This window comes from Peromyscus leucopus, chromosome 2 (genome assembly GCF_004664715.2).
Source record: "Peromyscus leucopus breed LL Stock chromosome 2, UCI_PerLeu_2.1, whole genome shotgun sequence".
Lineage (NCBI taxonomy): Eukaryota > Metazoa > Chordata > Mammalia > Rodentia > Cricetidae > Peromyscus > Peromyscus leucopus.
This window is the reverse complement of record NC_051064.1, coordinates 44,984,359-45,011,873: the sequence shown is the minus strand read 5'-3', so window position 1 is coordinate 45,011,873 and position 27,515 is coordinate 44,984,359. Positions and strand designations below refer to the sequence as shown.

Here is a 27,515-nt window from a genome sequence, read left to right as displayed (position 1 = left end):
GCTAGACCTTGGCCCCACGTGCTTTCACACACCCAGCAAGTGCTTGCCTGCTAGTTTATGCCCCAGCCCTCAATACCTGCTTTGTAACAGCTGCAGGCATTGCCTGTGGAAAGAAAATCTCCAGTGGAAAAATTTCGGCTTCTGTGGATTATCATCAGACGTCATTAGGGAAAACTGATTTATGAAGGTAGTTCTGAGCAGTAATTATAATGTAATAAAGTGTTAAGATTTTATTGAGTATATTAATGACAAAATCATTAAGATGTGACAACTGGTTCGAACGGTAAGTGGAAAACTTTCAAATATGCAGGTTATCAGTAAGGTGAAAATAAATCTGCCTGTTAGTGTAACACGGGCCAGTATCCACAGGATCTTCAGAGTGCATCACCATCATTGTCTACAACTTTGAGCCAGTGGAGGGCTTGGCAATAACCTGGAGTCACACCGTGGTTTGTGATGGGACCTCGGCGTCACCTCGGGCTCATTGATTTGTACAAGCTATACATAATGCGCAGCTTACCGCCTCACTCATATCCAGTACACAGTTCAGGGCTGGGAAGGCCACCCACTTTTTGTCTGTCTCCAGACCTTTTCCATCCCTCCACACTAAACTCTGTCTATGTTGGAAACTAACTCCTCTGTTTCTCCCCGGGGCCCCTGCTGACCGCCGTTCCTCTTACTGTCTCTTTAAATTTGTTGCCCATTTTAAAGTCTTTCACACTTCCTATTAAGGGTGGAGAGAATGGATCACAGTCCCCTTCTCCGCAAGCCTGGCCAGCTTATTAACCTTCTCAAGCCTTCACTTCCTGTGAAGTACTATCGATTCCTTTGGATGATAAAGTGATGTAATCCACGCACAGTGCTTACACAGGGTGACCCAGGAGGACAGGGCACAGTTGCCAATGGTTATGATCAGCATGATGCCCATGTCCCCACTGGAGTTCTTGTCCTCAGTGGGCCCTTTGGGTCAATGGTTCTCAGTATTGGCTGCAGGTAGGAGCATTTGGACAACCTTAAAAAATATTAATGTCCAGGTGGGGTTCAGTAGACTCTTGATTTAACTAGCCTGGGATGTGGCCTGGCCTTGAGGAGTTCCCAGATATTCAGAGGGAGAGTAGAAATTGCTCTAGGAACATCTCTTATGAGGAGTACGCTGTCTGTTGAGCTTGATGAATATAATTAAATACTGATACTCTGAATGTCATAATTCAAAACAAGTTTAATGGAAAACAAATGCATCAATTATGGAAATGCAACATGTGCTGTGAATTCTTACGCAGCTTGACTATGGGAAACGCCCAGAAAAGCATCTGCTCCATAATGGGATCATGAACACTAACTTACTCTTCTGAGGCTCTTGATAAGGCAGACGTCATGGGGCCCCATGCGTCTAGCAAAGGTCTGTAGACACCTTCAGGAGATGCTTTCTGGAGGGAGGAGAGATGACCGCTCAGATTGGGAGGTTTATTGGAAAATTAACATGAAGAGGTTGGCATGCACCTCTGCCTGGGCCTTTGAGGAGCCACACTGTGACCAAGGAGAACAAGCCTCAGGGCCTAGGATGGACCCCACATGGACCCCAGCCTCCGAGGTGAATCGAAGGCTGCTGTGGAAGTGGAATCCAGAATGTGGTCACTGGTCTCTTCACTGTTCTTCCTTGCTGTTCCCTTGCTCTAGGGAATTTGTGGGCACGTCCACTGGCTTTTCTGGGCCTCTTGCCCTCAGTAGAGGCCTTAGTTAAGTGGTGCTTAGGGGGCCTTAGTTAAGGGGATGGAGGTGACCTTGTTTGCACTCCTGCCTGGGCAGGCCCGGCAGAGATACTGGCTCAGGGATATCCGCTGCTGCCCAGGTGTTCTGTAGAAAGCTGTTCATCACCCTCCACTGTGTTTAGTCAGTGCTGCTGGTGTTCTGTTGCCCCAGCAGACTCCACAGAAAGCCTCTGTCTACACATCTAAGTGTTTGGTAACCCAGATAAAGTTCCATGAAATTTCCCCAAATCATGTAGGTCCTAAGCTGCCAGGCATGTAGGTTAATAGGTCTTTAAATGCTTTATTTATTTCTCGTGTGTATGTGCATGATATTGGGGGGCGGGGTTTTACAGGGATGGGTGTCACAGCATGCATGTGAAGGTCAGAAGATAACTTTACGGAGTTGATCCTCTTCTCCCACCTTTCCAGGGGTCAACTGGGGTTGCAAGTTGCAAGGCGAGTTCCTTTACCTGCTGAGCCATTTTGTGGACATGACTAATGGTCATAACTACTCTACATGTTGTATTACATGTTGAGGCCCTGTTGAGTGTCAGAATTTTAAAGTCCTCCCTCATGCTTGTATCTTTGTGAACAAATGGGAGCCCATCACTGGCACATTGTAAGATTCCCGAAGCAGCCCTCGGCCAGCTAGTGGTTGGTGGGTGTCAGACAAGAAGACACCAAGGAAGAGAGCTGCCCTGGGGCCTCTGGCCAGAACCAGCACAGGGAGACGCCTGCTGAGTCCTCGGGGTCCTTCTTTGTCCTGTCTTCATCTGTAATGACTCCCATTTAGAAACTACACTAAGGAGCACGTGCAGAGGCTGAAATCCCTTCCTCAGCAGACCCAGTGCTCCCAGCAGGGTGAGCTGTGGTGTGTTTGGGGTGGTTGTAAGCCCGTGACTTGGGGTATATGGTGGAATGGGTGCCAGGAAAGCCTGTTAGTCTTCAGCCCTTGTCTCTACTGAATGCAGCAATATAGAAAAAGAATCATATACAGGGATCAAGAGGAGTTTACTTCAAGCTTGCAAGGCCTGTTTAGTAGCAGATCCTCGGGTGTCCTAGTTCAGGCCACGTATGTACTGTTAAAACAAATGACAGTTGTTTTTCACAGTTGAGGGTGAGTGTCAAGATCAGGGTACCTATGGATTTGGTTCCTGGCGAGGGTTCTTTCTGGTGTATAGATGGCCACCTTCTCTGTCATCACAGACTCTGAACAGAATGGGGAGTGATTAATACTCCCTTCTTCAAAGGATGCTGATACCATTGTAGAAGGCCCTCCCTGAAGACCTCACTGATATTAGTTACCTCCCAAAGCCTCCATCTGCAGACACTATTGAGGGCCAGAGCTTTAGTATCTGAGTTCTAGGGGAGACCCAGACATTTAGTTCATAACAAACTAGGAAAAAGAAACTGTATAGTTGTCTCTACTTTTCCTCAGGATCCACATCTGTGGATTCAGCCAACTGAAGATAGAAAATCTGTTTGAGACTATAAATTATCCTCATCTGTAGATGAGACTTTAAGCCATGTGCCATCTTTGTTTGTTTTTAAAAAGTTTAAGAGATGGAGGGCATGAGAAATATTAAAAAGAAATTGAAGATGCCTTGAATTCCAGTACTTGGGTGGCAGAGACAGGCAGATCTGGTCGACACAGTGAGTTCCAGACCAGCTAGTGTCATATCATTAGACCCTGCCTCAAAATATAACAATAAATAGAAATTGCATTTGTAATCTGTGCTGAACCCGACTCTCTTGTCATACCGTTAACAGCATAGCAACTGTGTATGTAGTGTCTACATTTTCTGCGGTCGGTGTTAGAGTCTAGAGGTGGTTTGCAGTATGCCAGAGGTGGGTGGAGCTCCTGTGCCTGTACTGTGTTGTTTTATGTATGGGACTTGAGTTTCTGAGGGAGGTCCTGGAGCCAGCTTCCAAAGGATACTGATGAAGGACTAAATGAGCATGTCAGCAGATGCTGTACTTCCAGAGGACCTGGGTTCAGCTCCCAGCACTCACATGGCAGCTCACAACTGTCTGTAACTCCAGTTCCAGATGATCTAATGCCCTCTTCTGGCCTCCATGGGCACCAGGTACATACAAAGTCCAAAGAAATATTCAGAGATGCACATGGTATACCCCCATACTCCCATGTGGTAAGAATTGTCAGCAATCCAGAAATCAAGAGTTTTCTATAAAGGACATCTGCAGAAAACCAAGTAACCCAACAACAAGAAACCCCCGTGGGCATCATGCTTCACAGGGAGAAAGGAAACACAAGGAAGATGGTGGGAAGGAACCTCTGCTCCGACACTCTTGTCCCATGTAATCCTGGAAATTCTACCTCTGCAGTAGGGAAAGAAAGAAAATAAAGACGCAAATAGGCCGAAAACCAAAGTACATGTGAATGGTGGTCAGGACTGTCCACTGCTATGGATCGGTTTGGTGCCTCTGAATTTTACAATTAAGACTACGTAAGACAGGGGCTGGAGAGATGACTCAGTGGTTAAGAGCACTGGCTGCTCCTCCAGAGGACCCAATTTCAATTCCCAGTACCAACATGACAGCTCACAACTGTCTGTAACTCCTGTTCCAGGGGATCTGATTCCTGCATACAGACCAATGTATATAAAATAAAAATAAGTAAATTATTTAAAAAAAAAACTAGGTAAGATGATAAATGTTTATGTTGTATGTATTTTACCACAATAAAACAAATCACACACACACACACACACACACACACACACACACACACACACACACACACACACACGAAAAGACCCAGGAAGCAGCATGGTATTAAGTGGTTAAATTCTCATGAAATTCCTAATGTTCCTGTTCTACCTCCCAAGTTCTGGTCCTACAGGTGTGAGCCATCATGCCCAGTCCAGAATAAGACATTCTTTTTTGCTTTTTTAGTTTTTTGAGACAAGGTTTCTCTGTATAACAGTCCTGGCTGTCCTGGAATTCTTTGTAGACCAGGCTGGCCTCGAACTCACAGAGATCCAACTGCCTCTGCCTTTGGAGTGCCAGGATTAAAGGCGTGCACCGCCACCGCCCGGCCATTCTTAATCTTACCTAGTAGAATGCAGCACCCCTGAGCAGAGGCTGTGCAGACAGGTAGGTTTGTTCCAGGAATGCAGGGGAATCCCAGGGCTCATTATGCCACCAAATGAAAGGAGGTTGACAGTTGCTGAAACGGCAGTGCCTCTCATTCCCTTAAGAGGATGGCCCTTACCTTCTACCCATAGTGCACCGTGTAACGGGACCCATGCTTCGCCTGTCAGTGCATCGTATCATTGAAATGTAGTCTAAACCGCAACCTTTGAAGGGCATGTGCAGATGATGCCCCATCACTCAGGGTCATGTGCACCGTAGCAGATGATGGAATCCTCAACAGCCAATGAAATGACATTAACCATTTTTAATTGTGTTGCTGGTGGACATTTTTGGAGGAAGCCTAACTCTGAAAATTAATGTGTAACCACAGAAGTAATTTTTTTAATTGATGAAATCTAATTATTTGGAACAGTTGGTTACTAAAAATATGATTCAAATAACTGTTCCAAACTGTTGGTGATTATTGTTATTTTAAAGGAAAACCCCAGTAATGGCTATTACTGCCCATCAGGAATGACCATCTGTCTGTTCTATTACATTTCGGCCAATGAGTATTCCTCCATGGTCTCTGCTTCAGTTCCTACCTCTGGGTTCCTGCCTTGCCTTCCCATAAGGAAAGACTTTGACATGGAAGTATAAGATAAACCCTTCCTTTTTATTTTTTTTAAAGATTTATTTATTTATTATGTAAACAGTGTTCTATTTGCATGTATCCCTGCAGGCCAGAAGAGGGAGCCAGATCTCATTACAGATAGTTGTGAGCCACCATATGGGTGCTGGGAATTGAACTCAGGACCTCTGGAAGAACAACCAGTGTTCTTAACCTCTGAGCCACCTCTCCAGCCCCCACCCTTCCTTTTTAAAGTTGCTTTTGGTAATGATGTTTATAACAGCGTAGAAAGCAAACTAACACACGCATGCGCGCGCACGCGCGCACACACACACACACACACACACACACACACACACACACGCCCCAGGGCAGTGTATAGGTGAATCTGGGGTAGGGTCAGAGGGCTCAAGGAATGAGTCTGTATTTCTAGAAAAAATGACAGTCTCTTTATGCCTCTTGCTTCCTCACCTGTAAAATGGGCTTGTCTGTCTATAGAGTTGGAGGACTGAATGAGCTAACGCAAGCTTCTTAAGACAGCGTCTGCAGGGCAGTAAGTGTCCACTGCTGCTGTCTTCGGCTCTTGTCTTCCTTGTTCTCTGTGGAGATGGTCTAGGCTGAGTCAGGCTTGTCTCTGAGAATGACTAGGGTAGAATCTAGGATGCATCAACACTTCTTCACAGCATTTGTCTTACACAGTCTTTTCTCCTGCTTGTTTCCTCCCCTACAGTCCTGGGCATGGAAATAGCAACAGTTTCATCTTGACTTAGGTTGTTCAGAGAAGCCTCTAAGGATCTATTTTCTTGTGTTTTCCATCAATCAGGGCAGGTGTGCTGTGCACTGGGTGGGGAGAGCCTGCTCTCTGAGAGGCCCCACTGTTCTTGCTTTTCACTACAGAATGTTCTGGAAAACAAAGCCCGTTTCCGCTTCTTGCATTCTCCCTTTGTCAGAGGTGGACAGCTTCAGCCACTGAAGGAAGCTGGCCTGCTTTTGCTAGTGCTATGCTCTCCCAGAGGCCAGCAAAGGAGCTGAGTGTAGGTGATACCCAGCACCTCCTCAGAGGAGCCTGTGTGCCCACATCTGCTAAAATGGCCCAAGAGACTGACATGTCCTTTGAGGGGCAGACATCCTTGAACCTGAGCTTGCCAACAGCCCACAGTCTACATTTGTTTCCTGAGGTCAATCCAGGGTCATGGAATTAGCTCCAGGACCACTGTGCTCCAGGAGCCCTGGGCCTCTTGCATATGGCCTTCTCAGCACCCAGTGTCAGCCTGCTTCATCATGGAAGGCACCGTTCTCTCGGAGATCACACCCCAGCTGGACCCAGGATGACACACAACAGAGAATGTTGTATGGTTTTTTCATGGGACGCCAAAGGCCATGAGTGTGGAGATGGCTGGGGTCACGTCTTGGGGGAACAAGAGCAGGAGGAGTTTGGGGAAAGGAGGGGCTGCCCAGTGGGAGCCCTGAAAGCTGGAGCCTGTGTCTTCCCTCAGACCCGCAGACGGTGTCACTAGCCACCACTTGGCTGTGGCAAATGTGTAGGGATGTCTGTCAAGGAGGGACAGCGGTTGGGGGTATCCTTAGCTTGGGGGCCAAGGACAGACAGCAGCAGCAGGGAAACCCACTGGAGATGGAGGACTGTACTTCATTTTTATCTCAAGTGTGGGGTGTGGAGTCCGTTCCGGTTTGACAGGTGAGAAAGCAGGCTGAGGTCATTGTCCTACACAAAACCGCAAGGCATTGCTCGCTCTCACTAGATTATCTGGCTCCAGTGGCCCTGGCCTTTTACTTCTCAACTGACTCTGGCTTAGGACATGTCTGCAGTTCAAGGACATCGTGTTTGGTAGTTTCTGGGTGCGCGCAGGCATGGGATCTGGTGTGAAACCATCTTAGTCCATCTCGGCCTCTGAAACAAGATGCCAGAGTGTGGCCGCCCAAGCAGCAGACTGTGGTTCTCACGGTTCTGGATACTGCGGAGTCCAAGTCAAGGAGCCAGCACCATGCAGCACTGTATCGTCACCGGCCCCATCTACAAGGCACTAATCCTGCTGCTGGCTCACTGCCCAGAGGCCATTCCACCAGGGTTTGGGGCTTCAGCACAGGAACGGTAGGGCCAGGCATTCCTGCCAACATTAGGCTCCACAGAGGAACCGTCGCAGGGTTTCCTTCTGCCTTCTGCCTGTGTTCACCTGGACAAACCTTTTGTCTGCCTCACCCATCAGGAACGGGTGGGTGGTGGCAGGAATGTCCCCACCCCCTTAGACTGTGGTCCTGGGTCTAGCTTCTTTCCGAGCAGTACCCCACTCCCGCCCCCTGCCCTGCTCTGTTATCTGGTTGTTTAAGGCACTTGATTTTGACTCCAGTGTCTCTGTCCTCCCAGCACACACATCCCCTCACCCCCATGACCAGCTGCCTGAGACTCAGAATGCCTTAGAAAACTTTATGAAGGTCCCTTAATCGGTGTTGACATGTGAGGTCATTCACAAGGACGTGTGGTGACAGTTGGAGCCTGATCCTGGGCCCAGTGATTAAAGTCCAGTCCCTTTCCTCCATCTGGGGCACTGTGGGCACCTCGCTGAAAGGATCCAGGTTAGGATAGCACATGGTGAGCCGAGAGAGGTCAGTCCTTTGTCTCATCTCTGACCTTGCCTTTTTTTGTGAAGGTTTTTTATAGCTTAATTCTTGGGAGTAACTTTGTCCCTTAATTAAGAATTCTAATTTTAAAGCAAGCTCTGGCCTCTTTCTTTCCAGACTCATTCTACTGTTTTGATTGGATTTCATGGCTAGGAATTAAGATTCTTAATTTGTCTGTTGTTTTCTCCATGGTTAGTTATCGTGGCAGAATGGCGCTTTATTGAGATCATAAACATGTGTATTCCACTAGAATATCAAAAAGGCAGTGGGTTCTTGGTGAGATGCTAAGCTGGATACAAGGTCCTCTGAGCCCCTTTTCCTCAAATGCCAAAGTCACTTGAACTTTTCTTCAGAGTGAATCCAAGGAAAACAGGATATGTCTCTAGAGGTGAGAGCCTGGAGAGGTAGAAGTTGGACAAGGTCAGGTCCCTGGACAGAAGCTAATGTACACCCAGCGGAGTGCGCTTTCTTTCCATTATCACACACTGTGGGTGACCACAGACTTCGCACAGTTGCAGGGAAGGAAATGAACCTCTTTGTGACACTGCTACAGAGCTGAGAAGCCCATCTTGGTGCAGTCCCCAGAGACACCTGGGTGGCCGGTAGGAAACCTGATCAACAGCAACATCTCCAGAACAGAATGTTGCCCCAAAATCCAACAGCAAACAAAATCACAAAAAGAAAAGCTAAATGATACTCTGTTGCTTACAGGGCCTGAGGTAGTTGAAAACAATCATCTGGATGTTGCCCCTAGCAATAGACAGGGGGCGACAATGTAACTGAAGACAAAGAAAAGATAAATGCCAGATTCCAAAGAAGGGTTAGTTCTTGGGGGCCACAGAGAGATCTGGGAGACAGTCACAAGAACAGCAATAGTGTCTCTGGGTTTTTTTTTTTTTTTTTTTGTGTGTGTGTGTGTGTGTTTTTATTTTTTTAAATAGTTGGCAGATATGTGGCTCTTCATATACTATTTTTCCATACTTTTAAAAATCTGTTTTCCAAAGGAGGCAGAGCCTTTTCCACCTCTGCTTGGCTATGGCTTTTTACCTTATGGGGTTATTGACTAGATCTGCAGGAGCCGATGGTTTGACATTTGTTTGTGTCCTGCCCACGGTCCCGTCAGATTCACGGTCACAGCCTTCACCACCTCATGTATTAGTACTAGTGGGGAACAGAAGCACGAGGAGCCCGCATTTTACTACTGAAGAGTAGGACATAAAAATTACACATAAGGGAAATGTTTGCCTTTTAACATTATTATTATTATTAGTGTTTTGAGACCGGGTCTCACTATTTAGCCCTGGCTGGCCTAGATCCACCTCGGGGATCCACCTGACTTTTCTGGGATTAAAGGCCTGAAGGCATGCCCACCACTCCCAGCTGAACACTGCTTTGGGGGGGGGCAGTTACAATGCCAGTGGCCCAAGTTAAGCAAGGCAACTTGACTCCTGAATCAATTCCTTGAGAATCTGCCAGAGCGAAAGGACAGCTGGGGTGAGGGGCAGAGGCGTCCCTAAAGCTGCTGTGTCCTCTTTGCTTTAGTGCCTGGCCCCTTGGTGTGTCTACTTCTGAAACCAGTTGTTTTCTTTGCATTGACAGCATGGCCGGACCCCCTTGCACCTTGCTGCCAATAAGGGTCATCTCTCTGTGGTCCAGATTCTGCTGAAGGCTGGCTGTGACCTCGATGTGCAGGATGATGTAAGTATAAATAAGCATCCTTCCCTCCAGAGAAGGGTTGGCAGGGGAGCTTGTCTGCAGTGGCAGTCCTCGGTGCAGATGTCACCAGTATGAGGAGGGAGGGTGCTAGATGCTTGCCAGAATTTTTTTTTTTTTTTTTTTTTGCTCTAGCCTGGTCCCTGTGCTGGCAAAAATGTTCTTGGGGATACCTTCTGGGAGACCTGTTCTCAGCAGCAAACTAGCTTGCAGGAGGCTCTCCAATCTCCCTATCACCTCATTAGCATTTGAGGGCAGAGTATCTGAGGACATTTACCTGTGTCTTGTCTTAGTACAAAGGCCACACTCTGGCAGTGAGTGTGGGAAAAACCATTGGATGTGTGTGTCATCAACCAAATTTACTGCTGAAGAAAAGGTGAGCCTTAACCCATTTCTCTTAGTGTACATTTAGTTAGAAGTTCCATTCCATCTAATAGGGGGAAAGAGACTGAGAACAGAATGCAAGAATAAGGCCTCTTGAAAGAGTTCACTGATTGTTCTATGCTATTACTGAGATGTGACTCCCATCCACTCACTGGGTCCGACTCCCATCAGCTCACTGGGTCCAATTCCCATCCACTCACTGGGTCCGACTCCCATCCACTCACTGGGTCCGACTCCCATCAGCTCACTGGGTCCGATTCCCATCCACTCACTGGGTCCGACTCCCATCCACTCACTGGGTCCGACTCCCATCAGCTCACTGGGTCCAATTCCCATCCACTCACTGGGTCCGACTTCTGTCAGCTCACTGGGTCCGATTCCCATCCACTCACTGGGTCCGACTCCCATCAGCTCACTGGGTCCGATTCCATGCACTCACTGGGTCCGACTTCTGTCAGCTCACTGGGTCCGATTCCCATCCACTCACTGGGTCCGACTCCCATCAGCTCACTGGGTCCGACTCCCATGCACTCACTGGGTCCGACTCCCATCCCCACTGAGATGCCCATCTAGATTGTTGGGCGAGGACTCCCACTGGCTCCTTCAGCATCATGTCTAGTCTCTGAGCAAGTGGGACGGCACAGCACAGAGCCTTGTTCTCTTGGGTCTTTGTAGAAGGTAGAGTCTCTGAGGAGTGATGGTCTAAATTGTCCTCCAGTGAGTTATTAAGGAAAAAACCCTATGGCAATTGTGATAGGGAACTATTTTCAGAAACTGTTTCAACTCTTTTTTTTCTTTTTAAAAATTATTTTATTTGGAGTATTTTGCTTGCATGTGTTTCTGCGCATGCCTGGTGCCTGCAGAGATCAGAAAGAGATGCAGGGGAATGGCTTAAAGAAACGATCAATGGAAAGGTGGGGCCTCCAGTTGCTGGTACAAACATGTTGGAATAGTCTAGTCTTCTCTTTGATAATTGAAATTCTTGTTTGCCACAGTGGCAAGGTCACAATGCCAGGCATGCCAACCCATTCCAACCTCCACTGAGGTCCTGAGTCTGGCTCACTGTAGCCTCATGCAACAGACACTATGCTGATGTTTTAGATGTGGAAGAAAGCAGGGAAGGAAAGAATTCTCACAGCCCACGAAGCCCTGGTGAGCCAGCCCTGTAGTTAGATAAAACAAAACCTCTCTCATTTGAGTCTTTGGGTCTTTTCCATCATTTCCTGCTCTACACAGACAAAGCATACCTCACTTCTCCAAATAACAACACAACCCTTGATGGTGTACCAACAGAGTGTGAAAGCTGGAGAAGGCAGGATTGGTGTGATACTCGCCGTTTCCTGTGTGCCTACCGTGCCCGTTGACAGTCAGCTCTGAGATATGCACAAAAATGCAAACAAACTGCTTTCTTGTCTTTAAAGAAGAGGGGGATTTAGCCGGGCGGTGGTGGCGCATGCCTTTAATCCCAGCACTTGGGAGGCAGAGCCAGGTGAATTTCTGTGAGTTCGAGGCCAGCTTGGGCTACCGAGTGAGTTCCAGGAGAGGCACAAAGCTACACAGAGAAATCCTGTCTCGAAAAACCAAAAAAAAAAAAAAAAAAAAAAAAAAGAAGAAGAAGAAGAGGGGATTTAAACTACAGGGGAGTCAGTTTATAAGTTCCCCATCTGGGAGATGGGTAGAAACAGAATGTCGACTTTATGAAGATTCATTCTAACTTCATATTCTGCAGATACTGATGTTTATGGCATTGTAATATCTGAGAATTAGAGGAAGAATGACCTCCAGTGGCCTGGAGTGGGATTATTATGAGTTTCAACCCGCATCTCATCTCCGGGAGCAAAATCTGTCTTGTTTCCCGCTAATCCTATCAACGCTCGGTGGAGCTCAAACGCCATCTCTGATTGGTCAATGAGTAATCACATGACTCCCACCCCAGAAATAGTCCAGGACCTTGTGGCCACAGTAAAAAGCATGAAGGAAGACAAAAATAAGAGAAAGCAGAGAAGAAAGGCTAGGAAGGATCCTAGAAGATCTGAGAGAGAAGAGGTCAGCGCCCTGCTCTGTGTGCCTACCTGGTGTAGGGCTTGCTTACGGCATGTTTGCTTGGGTCCCTGGGGGCTTCCTCCCAAAGTGGGTGTGCTCCGCCCTTGCACAACTGGGGGCTTCTTCCACACGCTTGGCTTTGCAGCTCCCAATGCTTTTCACTACATAAGTAATTCAGAACAAAGATTTAGACCTTAGGTTCCAGCGCTCTTGAGTGAGAAACACCGATGTCTCCATGTCTCGTGAATATGGAGCTTGGACAGTCCATATTGTTTGCAAACAGGTCAGCATGTCAAATCAGAATGCCAATGGCAATGTTGCTGGGCTTCTAGTTTCTTCCTTGGTGTCTTCCTGGTTAACCGTTCAACAAATAGATCCTGGTGCCTTAGAGATTGGCCTTGGTGTTGCACTCGAAGCTTGCACAGTGAGGCAGCCCCCACCTCACAGAGACACCGTCTCCTTTTGGAGACCAGTGCTGAGGTTATCTGACTTCAAAAGCTGGAATCAGCTTGCTGTGAAGGAAGGGAGCCTTGACAGTTTGAATTAGCTAGCTCTCCTAGGTGAGGCTTATCAATATAACAAGAGAATTACATGGCGTGACTCCTGGCACATAGTTAGGGATCAGTAAATACTGAACATTGAGAAAATGTGTTGAGAGAGCTTGGTTTTCTTCTGCATTTTCTTTTCAGTTTCAGAATTTCCCGGGTGATTCAGATCCTATTCAAACAGGGTTTTGTCAGAGTTGCTGCATGGGCCCACTAGTAGATCAAGCATATCTTTTGTATTATGTTTTGAGGAGGACATGTAGCTAGTGGTATGTGTGTGTGTGTGTATATATATATATATAATATTATATTATATTATATATATTATATTATATTATAAATATATTAGTAGTTTTAGAATTGATTCTCAAGTACCTGAGTGTCCTTCAGCTGAGGGTCTAGATTTACTGTGCTGTGTGTTCTAGAGATGAAGTAGTCACATGGATAGCGGGAGGCAGCTCTTTGTCCCCCTGTTTTGTCTTTCTGAGAACCTTTCATTCTCATCTTGGTAACCTAAGATGGCTAGCTTATTAGAGTTGGAGGAAGTGTCCTCTGAAACCGGTCTAGCCGCTGTGAGCAGCGCTGTTTGTCCTTCCATGGGGAGCAAGGCCAAGTGTCGTTGCCCAGCAGTAATAGACACGGGGAGCAAGGAGCCAAGCTCTCAGCGGGAGAATAAAGCTGGAAGGGACTTGCCTGCACACAAGGCTGCGACTGGATGGGCCAGCCAGCTCGGGCCAGCTTGGCTTCTCATTGCAGCCCCACACAAGTGTCAAGTCTTCCTGAATCATGACAGTCCATTTGAAAATGTCCTGCTGAGAACTGAGCCCAGAGTTAGGTTGAGAGCTGCTTGCATCGAGCTGGAGTCTCACAAAGGAAAGTTGTCTCAAAGGAAGCGACTACGCTCTGAGCAAAGACGTAATTAATAAACAGTGGTGCCACACTGGCCCAAAGCTGCGCCAGCTCTTGATTTCCTGAGCAGCTTATGGAACAAGGTGAAATGTTTGACCTGAACCAAGCCCTTCATGTGATCGTTTGACAAGTCCCTGTATGCTTAAGGTGTGTTGCTTGCACGTTATGCATAATTCAGAACGCAAGTCTCTTCTAAAAAGGTTGCTCCAGTTGATCCAAGGAATGCTTGGCAGAATGCCTGTCGTTTGTGCGGTGGTTAAAAGGCCTTTCCTGTCGGGAACTTGACTCAGTACTGAACTCACGTTTCTTGTCGAGAACAATCTTTCCCATGATCATTTTGGAAAAGCCCATGACTGATCTGATAGGGAAATAAGATGTCTTAGAAATTCTAGTGGGATTTTTAAAAGCTGAGGCCCAGGCACTATCCCATCTGACTTGTTTGGGCATTGAGCATTATTCCACCTGGAGCATTATTCTCAGATGTCTGGCCCAGCTCATCCCTGCAGCCACTGTTCAGTGCCACATTCTTCTTCTGATCACAAGGCACATGGAGAAGGTCCTCTCTAAGCAGGATACTGGGAGGGTGAACAGGAAGAAAAACAGTCCAAATCTGACTTGTCGTCGATGTGATAATAGCTCACAGGTCGAGGAGAGAGCTGTTGACAGCAGTACCAGTTCCTCTGCAGTCACACAGGCTGGACGGCCTCACCCCAGCATGTGAAGTCCCTTAGATTATCAGGTGACTGTGAGAAAAACTTGTTAAACGGGAATCCTGTTCCTGGTGTCTTCTTACCGCTTAAACTTGTAACTGGTAGTAATTTATATGTGAAGTTATATGTGAGTTCGAAGCCAGCCTGGTCTACAGAGTGAGATCCAGGAAAGGTGCAAAACTACACAGAGAAACCCTGTCCCAAAAAACAAACAAACAAACAAAAAGTCTCCAAGTACTTTGACCAGTCCTGAGTCTGTGCAGTCACCAATAGCCACTGCAAAAAGAAGCTTCTCCAACTAAAGGAGTCCCCAGCACTATTCTGTGGGCACAAACAGCATTATTTAGAAGGCAGTTTGAGAGGCACATCATGTCTGTGCAGGTAGGGCCTATGAGCTCCCCAGCCGCAGATCCATGACAGAGTTCATGCTACCAGATGTGAATGCCCTCCTGTGGAACAGGCATCAAATCTAGTCGGCAAGCAGGTGGTTACCTATCGGGGACTATGGGGATCCAGCCCCTCGATAGTCCCCTCCCAGGGTCCAGGAAGAATCTACAACCAGCTGATAATTAATCTTTGATGAAAAGAAATGAATCTATGTACACGAAACTCCTTAGTTCATACACTTTATTATTCTGTGATAGTTCTCTCTCTACACAGCTTCTATTCTGCTCTCATGTCTAGCTCCTTTCTTGCCTGATTTCTCTCTATATTTATCTACTGTCCCCTCTAGGTTCTATCTTAATTCCTTCATCTAGTTCTGTCCCTTCTAGATTCTCATCTATCTAGTTCTTTCCCCTATCAGCTCCTCTCCCATCTCCTTCTCTCTCATCTGGCTCTTCCTCATCTTGTTCTTCCCCATCTGGCTCTTCCTCATCTTCCATCTCATTCCTCTAGTCCTCTCTACTAGCCCTTCAATCTAGTTCTTCCCCATCTCAGTTTGTTCCTCTCAAGTTCTTACCCATCTGGTTCTTCCATTCTCTTTTCTCTTCTCCGTCCTCTGCCCTGGAAGTCCCGGTATATAAAGGGGGGGTCCGAGCTAAATTGTGTAAAGCTATTACTTAATGTCAACCTCTCCTAGGCGGTGTCTCCTTGTGGAATTTAAGTCAGGAGACTTGCAGGTGGGCTGTTATCATTGTTAGTCCTCGGAAGTTGGGCGCCCACCTGGGTGGTGTTTCCTGTAGTCCTTGAAAGTGGCTAAGGGAGATAATCTGATTCCAGAGAAAGCCTTTCCAGAGGCTGTTCGCCAAATACCTGGAATGTGTATGTCTAGAGAGTGATCAGTCCACACTGTTAGCCCATCTTAGGGAAAAGTCAGTTGGGAAAACTATGAAGACACACATGATTTTCATAACAGAAACAGCTGATATATAACAAGCCAAGTAACACCAAAAACTCCTTGGGATTTGGCTTCCTCTGGAGGAATTCCCTGATTCCTCCAGGTAGTGACTTTGCCATAACCAGCTGAGTTCTTATGATAAATTCCTGCGGCCTGCAGCAGTTACCCCCGTCTCAGCTACTTTTCTAATGCTGCGACAACACACCATGACCAAGGCAACTTACAAGGGAAGTGTTTAGTTGGGCTTATGGTTTCAGAGGGTGAGAGTCCATGGCACGCCGACAGGAACCACTGAGAGCTCACATCTTGATTCTCACGCAGGGGGCAGAGAGAGAACACACTGGGAATAGTTCCTGAAAAGTCACCCCCAGGGATACACCTCATCTGACAAGGTCACTCAGCTGTTCCCAAACAGTTCCTCCAGCAGAGGACCAAGTATGCAAACTTAGGAACGTGTGGGACGGACATCTCACTTAAACCACTACATCCCCACATCGGAGTTGCCCCTGATGCACAGTGGGCTCACCTTGCCTTGCTGGGTGGTGTTCTTGCACACGGAGTCTAAGCTGAATAGGACCATTAATGACGGCTCAACACTGGCAACCCAAGAGGATTCAAAAGAAAAGGAAGAAATCAAAATCACTTCTTGTGATTTAGAATTTTCTAAAAAATATTTTATGTGCATGAGTATTTTGCCTACATGTTAGTATGTGCACTACATGCATGCCTGGTGCCCATGGAGGCCAGAAGAGGGCGTTAGATCCTCTGGAACTGGAGTTGCAGACAGCTGTGAGTGTCATGTGGGTGCTGGGAACTGAACCCAGGTCCTCTGGAAGAGCAACAAGTGTTCTTGAGCCATCTCTCCAGCCCCTTCTCTTGGATTTTTAAAGAGAAGCTTTTTTTTTTTTAATTTTAAGAAAAGCAGGTGGTTTTTTGTTTATTTTTTGGTTTTGGGGGGAGTTTGTTTGTTTGTTTAGTCTTGTTTTGGAAATAGAATCTCACTGTTTAGCCCAGTCTGACCTTAACCTCATGGTCCACCTGCCTTTGCCCCCAAGTGTTGGGATTACAGGTGTGTGCCAGCGTACCCAGCCAAATGTGTGTTTTGGCTAGGACTGTGTTTTCTATTATGATAAAACACACACATGCACATGGTAACACGAAACATATCCTCTTGGCTGTATTTCAATATAGTTGCTGAGTGAATCCCTGCACATCCGTCACCATAGTCTATTCCGAGGACTTTCCTCTTGGAGCACATGCCTTTGATGTGTCTCTGTGATGAATCTCAGTGAGGTCAGTCTGTTTCATTCAAGCTACCGTAGGCAGTGGTGTAGCCTTCCTGAGGTCGCTCTCTGCTGTCTGTTCTCCACAGTCGCTCCTGCCTCTCTTGGACTAGGGACCAGGGGAGTTCCAGAGTGTGTTCCTTGCCCCTCTGTGCTCTGTTTGGAAAATGCACTAATGCAAATCTTACCAGCTGAATCGTAGAATCCCAGGTGAAAGAGAACCCTGGCCCTACTTTTTCCTGTGAGGGCCCTGAGGCTCAGCAAGCTGATAGAGCTTTACCAGAACGGCACCCAAACCCGTTCTCCAGATCCCCTGGCCCTTCACTCACTATTTCCACTGAGAACATCCACACTGTTCTCCCATCTCCCCTTTCAAGCCTGGGCCTCAGGCTTGACTTGATTGGATCCTGAGTGCATGCTGGAGATGGACTGTGTTCCTAGAAGCGCAGAGCTCAGAGCCCTCCCGTTACTGTGGTCTCCCCCTCACCTCTGGGGTGTTTACACATCCTCCCTGCCACAGTTAAGGGGAAGAGTCAAGTTCTCTTTTGGTGCCTGAAGGAGAAAACCTGTCAGTCCCAGGAATCTGCTTGCTGAGAAAGGGTTAGACTGCAGTGTAAATCAGCGAGCGGTGTCTCAGAAGTATGCAGTAAGAAGCCGCAGTCCTGGAGGCCTCACAGCCCTCCATTGCTCTCGGCTAGTGCAAATCAGTGAACAAATTACACCCCTGTCATCAAAGCATGAGGCCCCTAAACTGCCACAACTGGAGAGTGAATCCTCCGTAATCCGGGCCTGAGGACCCAGTGGGGAATATGGATTGCAGGAGTTGCTGGTTGAACTGTACGACATGCCCAGCCTGGCTCCCAGACCCGGCTCCAGTAGGTAGCTGGAAGGAGCCTGACTCTCCTTCCCAGGTAGATCTGAGGTCATCAGCTGTTCTTGCTATTGACGTAAGATCCCTTCTAGTTTATGGACCAAATTGCTTTGCCCGTGTGCACTCTCTACTAATGGGACCCCCCAAAGCTTGCCTTGCCTGTGGTGACCAAGCCCTTCTGCAAGTAACCAGTCTCCTTGAGGGGATAGGGGATGCCCTGGTGTCTGGCTTAAGGAAGGAGTGATGTGGGGGCCGCTAGGGAAATCTGTTCTTCTTCTCTCTGTCACTTCCTAGGGGGACCAGACAGCCTTGCACCGGGCCACCGTGGTGGGAAACACTGAGATCATCACAGCGCTTATCCGGGAGGGATGTGCCCTGGACAGACAGGACAAGGTGAGAGAGATGCTAAGGGCTGGAGGGCCCTGGGGAGCCCAGGAGCCAGCCTGCCTCACTGTGGTATGCTCAAGGTGTTAGCCTTCCCCTACCACACGACAGAGAGAGGTCAACCTAGATTTCTCGGGAAGATCGGGGTCCCAGCAGTTACGGTTGTTTACAGACCCTTCCCGCTGGTCTGTGGCTGGTGCCAACAGCTCTCGTCCAGGTCAGTGTGGAAGTCAGGACCTATGAAAGTCTAGTAAAGGTGGGGAAAAAGCATCCTCAGAGGCTCTGTTTCTTAGATGCACAAGCAAGTTGAATGTTTTACTTTGAAGAAAAGAGAGTGAACCGGATAATTTCTTTCTTCAAAGAATCCTAGTGACACATGTATACTAACCCGGTGTTTTTAAGTTGTCAGTCGTAAAATGTGGGATTTTTGTATTTAAGTGCAGTGTGGCCTCTGTGTCCTCTGCCCCCACAGCTTTTCATTAAAGTATGGTATATGTGCAGAAAATCTCACAGGCGGTAAATGTGCCCAGGGTTCCTCCATGCTCCGGGGCTCCGGGTCAGGAATGGTGCCTCTGCAGCCCAGAGTCCTTCTGTCTCCCTGTCTCTTGCTGTGGCTGCTGCTCCTTTGGTGGTCCCATCCCGGCCTCGTGGCCCCTCACCCTTCCCAGCCTTATCTCGGGAACCCCGGCTCTCTTCTTGGGTGCCAGGTGCATTGGGCCTTAGCTCTTTTGGGCACATCTCTGGATGGACATAACTGGAAAATGCACTCCTGCCCCGGGTAGGGACATGTGTGTTCTACCTGCCCGTCTTTCATTCCCTCTTTCATAAGCAAATGGGAGCCATTTTTTTAGTTTGTATTTAAAAATCATGTATCTAGAAATCTTGTTTAGCTTATTTACAATCACTGTTTCTTCCATGACTGGCCATTTAGAATCCTGGGGGTTTTATACTAAATTAGAGACAATTAAATTTTGATAAAGAGATGGGAATGGTATTACATGCCTTCATTCTTTTTTTTTTTTGTTTGTTTGCTTGCTTGTTTTTTGTTTTTTGTTTTTGGAGACAGGGTTTCTCTGTGTAACCTTGACTGTCCTGGAACTCTCTCTGTAGACCAGGCTGGCCTTGAACTCACAGAGATCTGCTTGCTTCTGCCTTCCAAGTGCTGGGATTAAAGGCATGCGCCGCCACCACCGCCCGGCTCTGTGCACTTAATCCTGGCTCTCATGGGATCTCTAGACTTGAGGCCAGCCTAGTCTATGTGTGGAGTTGTAGGCCAGCCAGGGTTAAATAGTAAGGCCCCCTCTTAAATAGATAATAAAATTTTTGGTGAAGAATGGGGTTGTTGGGATCATCTACCCACTGGGCTCCTGGGCCTTATAAGGCCCTTTGGCAGGGCTTCTTCGGGGATCGGGAACATGGTGGTGCCTAGGGGACAGTGGCGGTGGGAAGGAGTGACCATGTGCCATCTCCAGTGTGCTGTTTGCTGTAGACAAACTGTGGGAGGCCCTGTAGCCTTTCCGGGTGGCCTGCTTCCAAGGAGCCTTAGCCCTGGCCCAGGCACCCACCTGCGGCACCTCAGGAGGTTGTTTCTCCTCTGTGTCTTCCCAATAGCTCTTGTCCTCTGCTCTCACTAGGAGAAGGAGAGACTGGCCACGCAAATGTTTTTCTGTGCTTGCTCCGTGGTTCTGGTGGGCCCCGTTGAGGAAGGCCCTGTAGCCACCGGAATACGTTGTTTTAGTGAGAAGAGCCAGACACTGGGTCATGTGCTGTCTTCCAATGTGTTTCCTCAGGATGGGAATACAGCCCTCCACGAAGCCGCCTGGCATGGGTTCAGCCAGTCAGCCAAGCTGCTCATTAAAGCAGGAGCCAACGTGCTTGCCAGGAACAAGGTGAGGCCCAACAGCTGACCTCTCCTTCAGGGCTGGGTCAGGAGGGTCATGGGAATCTTTGTCCTGGTTTGTCTCCTGTCCACGAGAACCATCAGGCAGAGCTCACTGGGGCGTGGAGAACCCTGTAAGGCGGGCTCCCCTAGCAGGCTCCCTGCAGAGGTAGAAGGGTTGGTGCCCCAGGCAGGGTGAGCATACCACAGTGCTGAGACTCCGCTAGTGTGGGAGCCCCCCTCCCCCGCTGCTGCCAGGAACCTGTCCTCATCATTTGACACTACGGCAAAAGGACAGCAATAGAGAGTTGGCGTGGAAAGTGTTGGCCAAGAATCAAAATGCCGACAGTCAGCATGGTAGTCCCAGGAAAGTGGGCTGGGGAAATGGAATCGGAGCAGCTGCCTTTGGGAGGCAAGCTGTAAAACAAAAATGGTCTGTAAGGGCTGAAGATACAGCTCAGGGGTAGAACACTTGCCTCTCATGCACAAGGTCCCCAGGTCAATCCCTGGCATCACCTAAAAGGAAAAGACATTCTTACCTATTTGTACAGTAGCTACCATCTCAGGTTTCAGTTCTTAAAGCAGCGGAGTATGCTAGGGAAACTTCATCCTGACATGTATCTATGATAGCAATAGGTAAAGCACTTGGGAGGCAGAGGCAGAGGCAGGTGAATCTCTGTGAGTTCGAGGCCAGCCTGGGCTACAAAGGGAGTTTCCGGAAAGGCGCCAAAGCTACACAGAGAAACCCTGTCTCAAAAAAACAAAAAATAAAAATAAAAAATAAAATAAAGAGCCAGTTTGTGTACCTGGGGTAAGTCCCGGTCCCATTGCCAGGGGACCCACAAACACATCAAGCCACACAACTTTCACCCACAATCAGAGGGCCTGGTTCGGTCCCATGCAGTCTCCCCAGCTGTCAGTCCAGGGTCCGTGAGCTCCATTAGCTTGGGTCAGCTATTTCTGTGGTTTTTCCCATCATGATTCTGACCCCCTTGCTCTTATAATCCTTCCTCCTTCTCTTGGCCAAGTGCTTGGCCGTGGTCACATTTCTTGTGGTTTCTTCATGGGCAGAAGCCTGTGGGACCCCCTGTAGGCAGCACGTACGTAATCAACAATGCTTGCCTCATGTCCTCTCGGGTGGGGCTGTTCCATTCCTTCAAGATGGTACATAGTCTGGATTCTCTTTTTATGCCCACTGAGAAGTTGGTTGTCTTGGTTTGTGAACAAGTAAGTTTGAGCCAGGAGTTAGTAGAACTACTAGAATCCTTCCTTGATTTAGACACATGTGTTGCTTGTGACACCTTGAGGGCCATAAACCAGCGCAGGTGTGCCTGTCTGTTGCACCACACTGCCTCCTTTCCATGTAGGGCTCCAAGAGGATTGTGGAAAGTCACTAGTTCCTTCTTAGGACCAAGTGGAGAAAGATTCAGAAATATCAATAAGGGGGTTCGTGTCCTCCCAACAAGGGATGTTTACATTCTGCAGACAGCTTCTGAGGGATCTTCTAGAAAGTGCTTCTTATTTAGCAAAAACAGCATCACACTGGAGAGACAGTACCCATCATTTGGGGTGCTGATCATGCATCTACCGTAGGCCACAGTTTAATGGCAGGTTTGAAGGTGAGGTTTTCATAAAATCTGTTTTTTAGGAATGAATCATGTCTCCTGAGTTCAGACAAGTGTATGTGGTTGTGTAACTGCCAACGCCAACGTAGAACGCTCCGTCACTTCAGAAAAGTTCTTTTGTGCCCTTTGGTGGCAGTCCCCTAGTCAACCCCACCAAGCCGCTAGCAACCACACCTCTGTGTCGCCTTTTCAGAAATAAACCTTGTTTCCCTGAGTGTTTGAGACTCCCCGTGTTGTTACACTTGTTGCTAGTTCAGTCCTTCTATGGCTGAATAGTACTGTACTGTGTGGATGTACTGCGTGTTGTTAACCCAGACTACGGTGCGCTCTCTCTCTCCCCCCTCCCTCCCTACTCATTTTATTTTATGTGCCCCCTCCCTCCCTCCCTACTCATTTTATTTTATGTGTATGAGTGTTCTGCCTGCATGTATATATGTGCACCACATGTGTGCCTGGTACCTGCAGAGCATCGGGTCCCCTGGAACTGACTAGATTTATTGATGCTTGTGAGCTGCCTGTGGGTGCTGGGAATTGAACCTGGGTCCTCTGTAAGGGCAGCGAGTGCTCTTAATTTGTGGGCCATCTCTCTAGCCCAATGTTTACTTTTCTTGATCAAAGTAATTTCCTACATAATTGACATTTCTTAGTGGCAAAGTAAACTTTGTGTGCTATATTTCTAGAACCATTGGATTTCTCTTATTTCACTCATTTTTTTTCAGCATATATTTAACCACTGCCTTGAAGTCAGAGATCAAGAGTATTTAAGACATAAGTAGATGCTTTGCTGTGGAGAGCTAAATTTGCCATGGTCTTAGCCTGGAAATTAAAATCTCAAAAAAAAAAAAAATCCAAAAAACAAACAAAAAACAAAACAAAACAAAAACAAAAACAAAAAACAAAGCCAGCTCTAAGCCCGGCTTGATTATCAGAGAGATTTCTCAGAATGCGAGACCTCAACTGCTAGGTCAGGCTTCACCCCTCAGGCTGAGGAAATGAGAGTCCAGAACAGGGCCACAGCCTGCACCCAGGACCTTGAAAACTTCCCTATCCCGGTGCTTGTGGTGTGGAGTAGGGTGTCAGGCAGGGGAGAGACATCAGGCCACTGGCTTGCCTTCGCCATCCCTCGAGGTAATGCCCAACAAGCCTAATGAGAGCCATGGTTGTGGGTAGTTAAGTGCTGATGAGACACTTATTGTGGTACTTTCACTCACGTTAATTTTGATTTATTTGCTTTTTATTTGCTTCAATGCTGTAGTCTTCTTTTCAAAAAGAATAGAATACCTGGAGTTTCTGTAGACACGTGAGGTCTGGAGGAGGGGAGGGCAGGGGAGGGGATGCCCCAAGCTGTGGGCAGGTGAGGCCACAGCTCGCAAGGTCAGCAGGATAAAGCCCCTAGCCTGCGTGTGACCAGCGTGTGCTCAGAATACCTTGCCTGCTTTTCCCATGCAGTAATGAGAAAATGCTTTCCTGGGGGTAACCAGCAGCTGTTAGGACCCCTGTTCCCCTAGAACCAAAGAGTTCTGTTCACACTGTGGCATTTGCAAAATTACTGTGGACATTTTTCTGAGGTGGTGTTTAAATATGGTAAGCAGTGGTATTGCCCCTTAGGTCAACATTTTTCCATAGTTCAAGTGTTTATGTTTTAAAAAGTTGAGGAACAGGCATCTCCATACAGGCCTACAAGTCACGTGTTAGCCCCGCCCCTTCCCGGAAGTATCAGAGCCCAGCTACTGGCGCTGGACAGAGTCATCTCTGAGCCAGGGTTCAGAGCTGCACACATGCTCGTGGTCCAGGGAATACAAGGACCAGTGAATACTCATGCTCAGGGCCTCAGGAAGGAGGGCTTAAGCTGCATTTCTGGTCAAGCAGTCAACCCAAGCGTGCGAAGTGCTTTTATGAATGTCTTTAACTCATGGCGGGCAGAGGCAGGGCTCAGAGCCAACGTTTAGGGACAGGGGACTCTACAGCCTGTTTGGACTCTACAGACACAGTTCTAGTATCTGAAACACCAGCTGGGATCTCTGTCATGATGCAGAATGTGGCAGTGGCTGGATTCTCCGAGTGGGAATCTCTGTGTGCAGGCAGGGCTGTGCTGGGTCTGCTGCTAACTCACCCCCTCCTCTCCTCCTCTCTCCCAGGCAGGGAACACAGCTCTGCACCTGGCCTGCCAGAACAGCCGCTCCCAGAGCACGCGCGTCCTCCTGCTGGGTGGCTCCCGGGCTGACCTCAAAAACAACGTGGGTGAAAGTACCAGATGCTCACGGGTGCTCTCTGTTGTATTACCTTGGGAAAAAACCCTAAGAAGAGTCAGTGTTAATATCTGGACACTAACGTGCCCGTGTGCCTGGGGCCTAATCTCTTTCTTTCTTTCTTTCTCTCTCTCTCTCTCTCTCTCTCTCTCTCTCTCTCTCTCTCTCTCTCTTTCTTTCTTTCGTTTTTCAATACAGGGTTTCTCTGTGTAGCTTTGCGTCTTTCCTGGAACTTGCTCTGTAGCCCAGGCTGGCCTCGAACTCACAGAGATCCGCCTGCCTTTGCCTTCCGAGTGCTGGGATTAAAGGCGTGCGCCACCACCGCCCGGCAGGGGCCTAATCTTTAAATGAATTTTTTGCTAATTTTCTAAGGGACCATTTGGGGGAAAATGCTGCTTCCTCCATTTGTGTCTCCAGTTTACGTTATCATTTCTTCACCATGTGTCTGTCAGGACTAGAAGGCTTGTATATCAGCAGTCCTCAACCTGTGGGCTGCGACCCCTTTGACAAACCTCTACCTCCAAACATATTTACATTATGATTCATAACAGCAAAATCGCAGTTCTGAAGTAGCAATGAAATAATTTTATGGTGTGTGTGTGTGTTGGGGGGTCCCCACAGCATGAGGAGCTGTATTAAAGGGTCACGGCATTAGGAAGGTTGAGAACCAGTGCTGGAACCGCTTCAAGAAGATCTCCCCACGTAGAGCTTTGCACTGTGGCTGTCCGGGACAGTACCAGGCAGGACTGTCCTGTGACACTCAGGACCCAGCCTTTCCCCAGGGCAGCTGCTGCTAACTGCAGTGTCCTTCCCATGAGCAGGCAGGGCAGTGGTTGTAGACGAATGTCACTAAAGGGGCTTGAGAGCATCCTACCTCCTGGGTTTTCTGAGGAGAGGCCGCGGCTTAGGCTCTTCTCAGAAACTGCCAATATCTGCCTGTTTAGAGCCGACTTGTGTAAAATAGTTCTAGAATTCACTGTGCCGAGTGGCCATGATCGTCTAGACAGACGGAAACCGGCAGCAGGAGCCTACAGAGCATCGTGGCAATCTGTCTCTGAGTTGTCACAGACAGTGGGGGCTGGCCTTGCCCACAGAGAAGGAGTCTGAGATTTTTCTGATTTATCAGCTCCCTAGGCTGTCTTGCACACAGAGGATGTTAGCATCCATCCAGCTGTGCTAGGTCTCTGCTGGGAAACATTCCAAAGCAACACTGTTGCTCTAGCTTCCTTTATTCCAGACACTGTAGGGAGGCCGGGGTCCGTGGAGCCTATCACTCACGTTAGCTTTTCCAAAGTGCTCATGGGAGCAGGTATCTAGTTTATATACACAAAGCAAAGCAAAGCAAAGGCTCTTGGGATTGTAGCAGCTGTGTTGCAGGGTGGCTTATAGTTCAGCTGAGACTCCCTGCAGCGTAGGCAGTTGTCTGCCAGCGCTGAAGTGATGTTAGATGTGTGTTAGTCACTGCTGACTGTGCTGAGACTTTGGTTTCGGTCCACAGGCAGGGGACACCTGTCTGCATGTGGCTTCGAGGTATAATCACCTGTCCATCATCAAACTGCTCCTCGGCGCTTTCTGCTCCGTTCATGAAAAGAACCAGGTCAGTTCACGGGCCCTCTTCATGGCCACGGGGTACAGACGGGGTAGAGGCTGCTGGGAGGTGTTGCCCTCTGGCTTGTCTGGGACTCCACCAGTACTTTTCCGTATGGGGATCTCACGGTTGCAATGGCCCTGGCTTACCTGGCTGCCTCCATCCTTGGACATGTACCCATCCATTGCTGTGCGGATGGATCACCACAGTTACATGCTGAACATTTCTGGGAGCTCTGCCTGTGACTTGTGCTTATACAATCTTGTGATGGTATCAAGAAAAAAACCTACAAAGAGGAGTGGGGTGTGGGAGGGGAGCGAGGGAACGGGGCGTCTCATGGGTTCTGCTCTTCCGTTCCCTGCTCTGCCCTTCTGTGTGAGCTGCTGAGGCCCCCGTTTCTATTTGCCTTTGAGGGGGACTGTGTGCATAAACCTGGAATTAAAACTGGATTGTGGGACAGATTAAACATACCTATAACAGTGGCTTTGAGCCTCCCTGGCGGCTTATGAGAGCCGTCAGGGACATTATGAGCCACCCTGGGTCCCCCACCCCATGTTAAGGAGCCCAAATCTCTGTGCTTTGGGTTCAGCAGAATACTTTTGCACATCTCCCTCCTGAAGGTGTGCCAGGTTAAGAACCATTAACTGGTCAAAAGCCATTTCCCAATAGCTTCCAGGTCAGAGGCTACCCACCTTTCAGTCCCCACCCACCAGCCTTTAGCAGCAAGTGACAGTCACCCTGGAACTTAAAAAACAGAAAAAATAAAAAGCCTCCCATCTCAACCTCACCCTCAGAAATCCCCACATCCCACCCACACTATACCCGAGGGGAGCCCAGTCCAGGAGTGGGACCCTGGCCTCAGCACTTCTCAAGATGCGGAGTCATTTCCTCAACACACGCAGCTAGTGGTGTGGGTGAAATAGGCCTCTGCCTCTCCTCAGAGATGGCTGGATTTTCACACCGCCCGTGAATGCAGACTGAGGCTCTGTCTGCTCTGGCAGGGGAGGATGAATCTCAATTCTCCTGGGTTTGTCTGGCCCATATCTGTCCTTCCCTGTGGAAATGACAGCCTGTCTTTGGGAACTGGCTTCATTTCAGGGCTCATCATCCGGGAATACTTCATATAAAGAGAATATGAAAACGTAGAGGCTGGAAGGGGAAGTGTAGAAAACAGTCAGCCTTAACCAAAGCCCAGGCCTTGGTGACCCACCTGACCGAGCCTGCGGATGACCAGTCCCAGGCTCCCTGGTCCATGAAGGCCAGGCATAAGTCCTCTCTCAGCTTTTCCTCAGTCACAGCTCAGAAGCCAAGTGCTAACTCTGACCTCCCTGGGCTGATACACAGAGTCCAGAGCTCTGGGTGACATGCTCTTAGCCCCCCAGCCTGCCTCCCAGAGGCTCAGAGGCCCTCCGTTCTCAGCAACCCAATTGGTCCTCTTCACCTCTACATATGTGGCCCTGGCCTGTAGCTTCTGGACTCGATGTTATGAATGAATGCATTGACCACTTAGCTTTGGGGGTCTCGTCAAGGCTTTCACAGTAAGCTTCATGTTTGTGGGGTAAATCCTGTTTAGGGGCCCAGGTAGAGATGCATAGTTAGCCAGGAACAAATATGTGAGTTTAGCAAGCTGTCTTCTGGTCGCTTTCAGGCTGGAGACACAGCCCTCCATGTGGCTGCTGCCCTAAATCACAAGAAGGTAGTTAAAATCCTGCTGGAAGCTGGCGCTGACACGACCATTGTGAACAACGTAAGTTGAACCACAGTGGTGAGTTTCACAGACTCCCAGCCCCTCGAGATTCAGTGAGCGTCACCCTCCACAGGTGCTGGGATGCTCATCGGGATTGGGCCGGCTCTGAGCAGCCCTGGGACTTAACACTTTGA

General features: G+C 48.3%; 1 protein-coding gene across 5 annotated transcripts in view; it reads left to right on the top strand.

The window, feature by feature from the left end:
* Positions 1-27,515, top strand: part of Ankrd6 (ankyrin repeat domain 6) — a 157,198-nt gene that overhangs the window by 113,250 nt on the left and 16,433 nt on the right. For 3 of the 5 annotated variants that reach the window (XM_037202483.1, XM_037202484.1, XM_028872755.2), the window contains exons 3-8: positions 9,712-9,810; positions 18,204-18,302; positions 20,084-20,182; positions 23,936-24,034; positions 25,545-25,643; positions 27,283-27,381. In XM_037202483.1, coding sequence (XP_037058378.1) covers positions 9,712-9,810; positions 18,204-18,302; positions 20,084-20,182; positions 23,936-24,034; positions 25,545-25,643; positions 27,283-27,381 — 594 coding nt within the window. Of the gene's footprint in view, positions 1-9,711; positions 9,811-11,938; positions 12,256-16,727; positions 17,049-18,203; positions 18,303-20,083; positions 20,183-23,935; positions 24,035-25,544; positions 25,644-27,282; positions 27,382-27,515 lie in introns of those variants that run through there. The other 2 variants (XM_037202485.1, XM_037202486.1) reach the window with 2 other exon arrangements.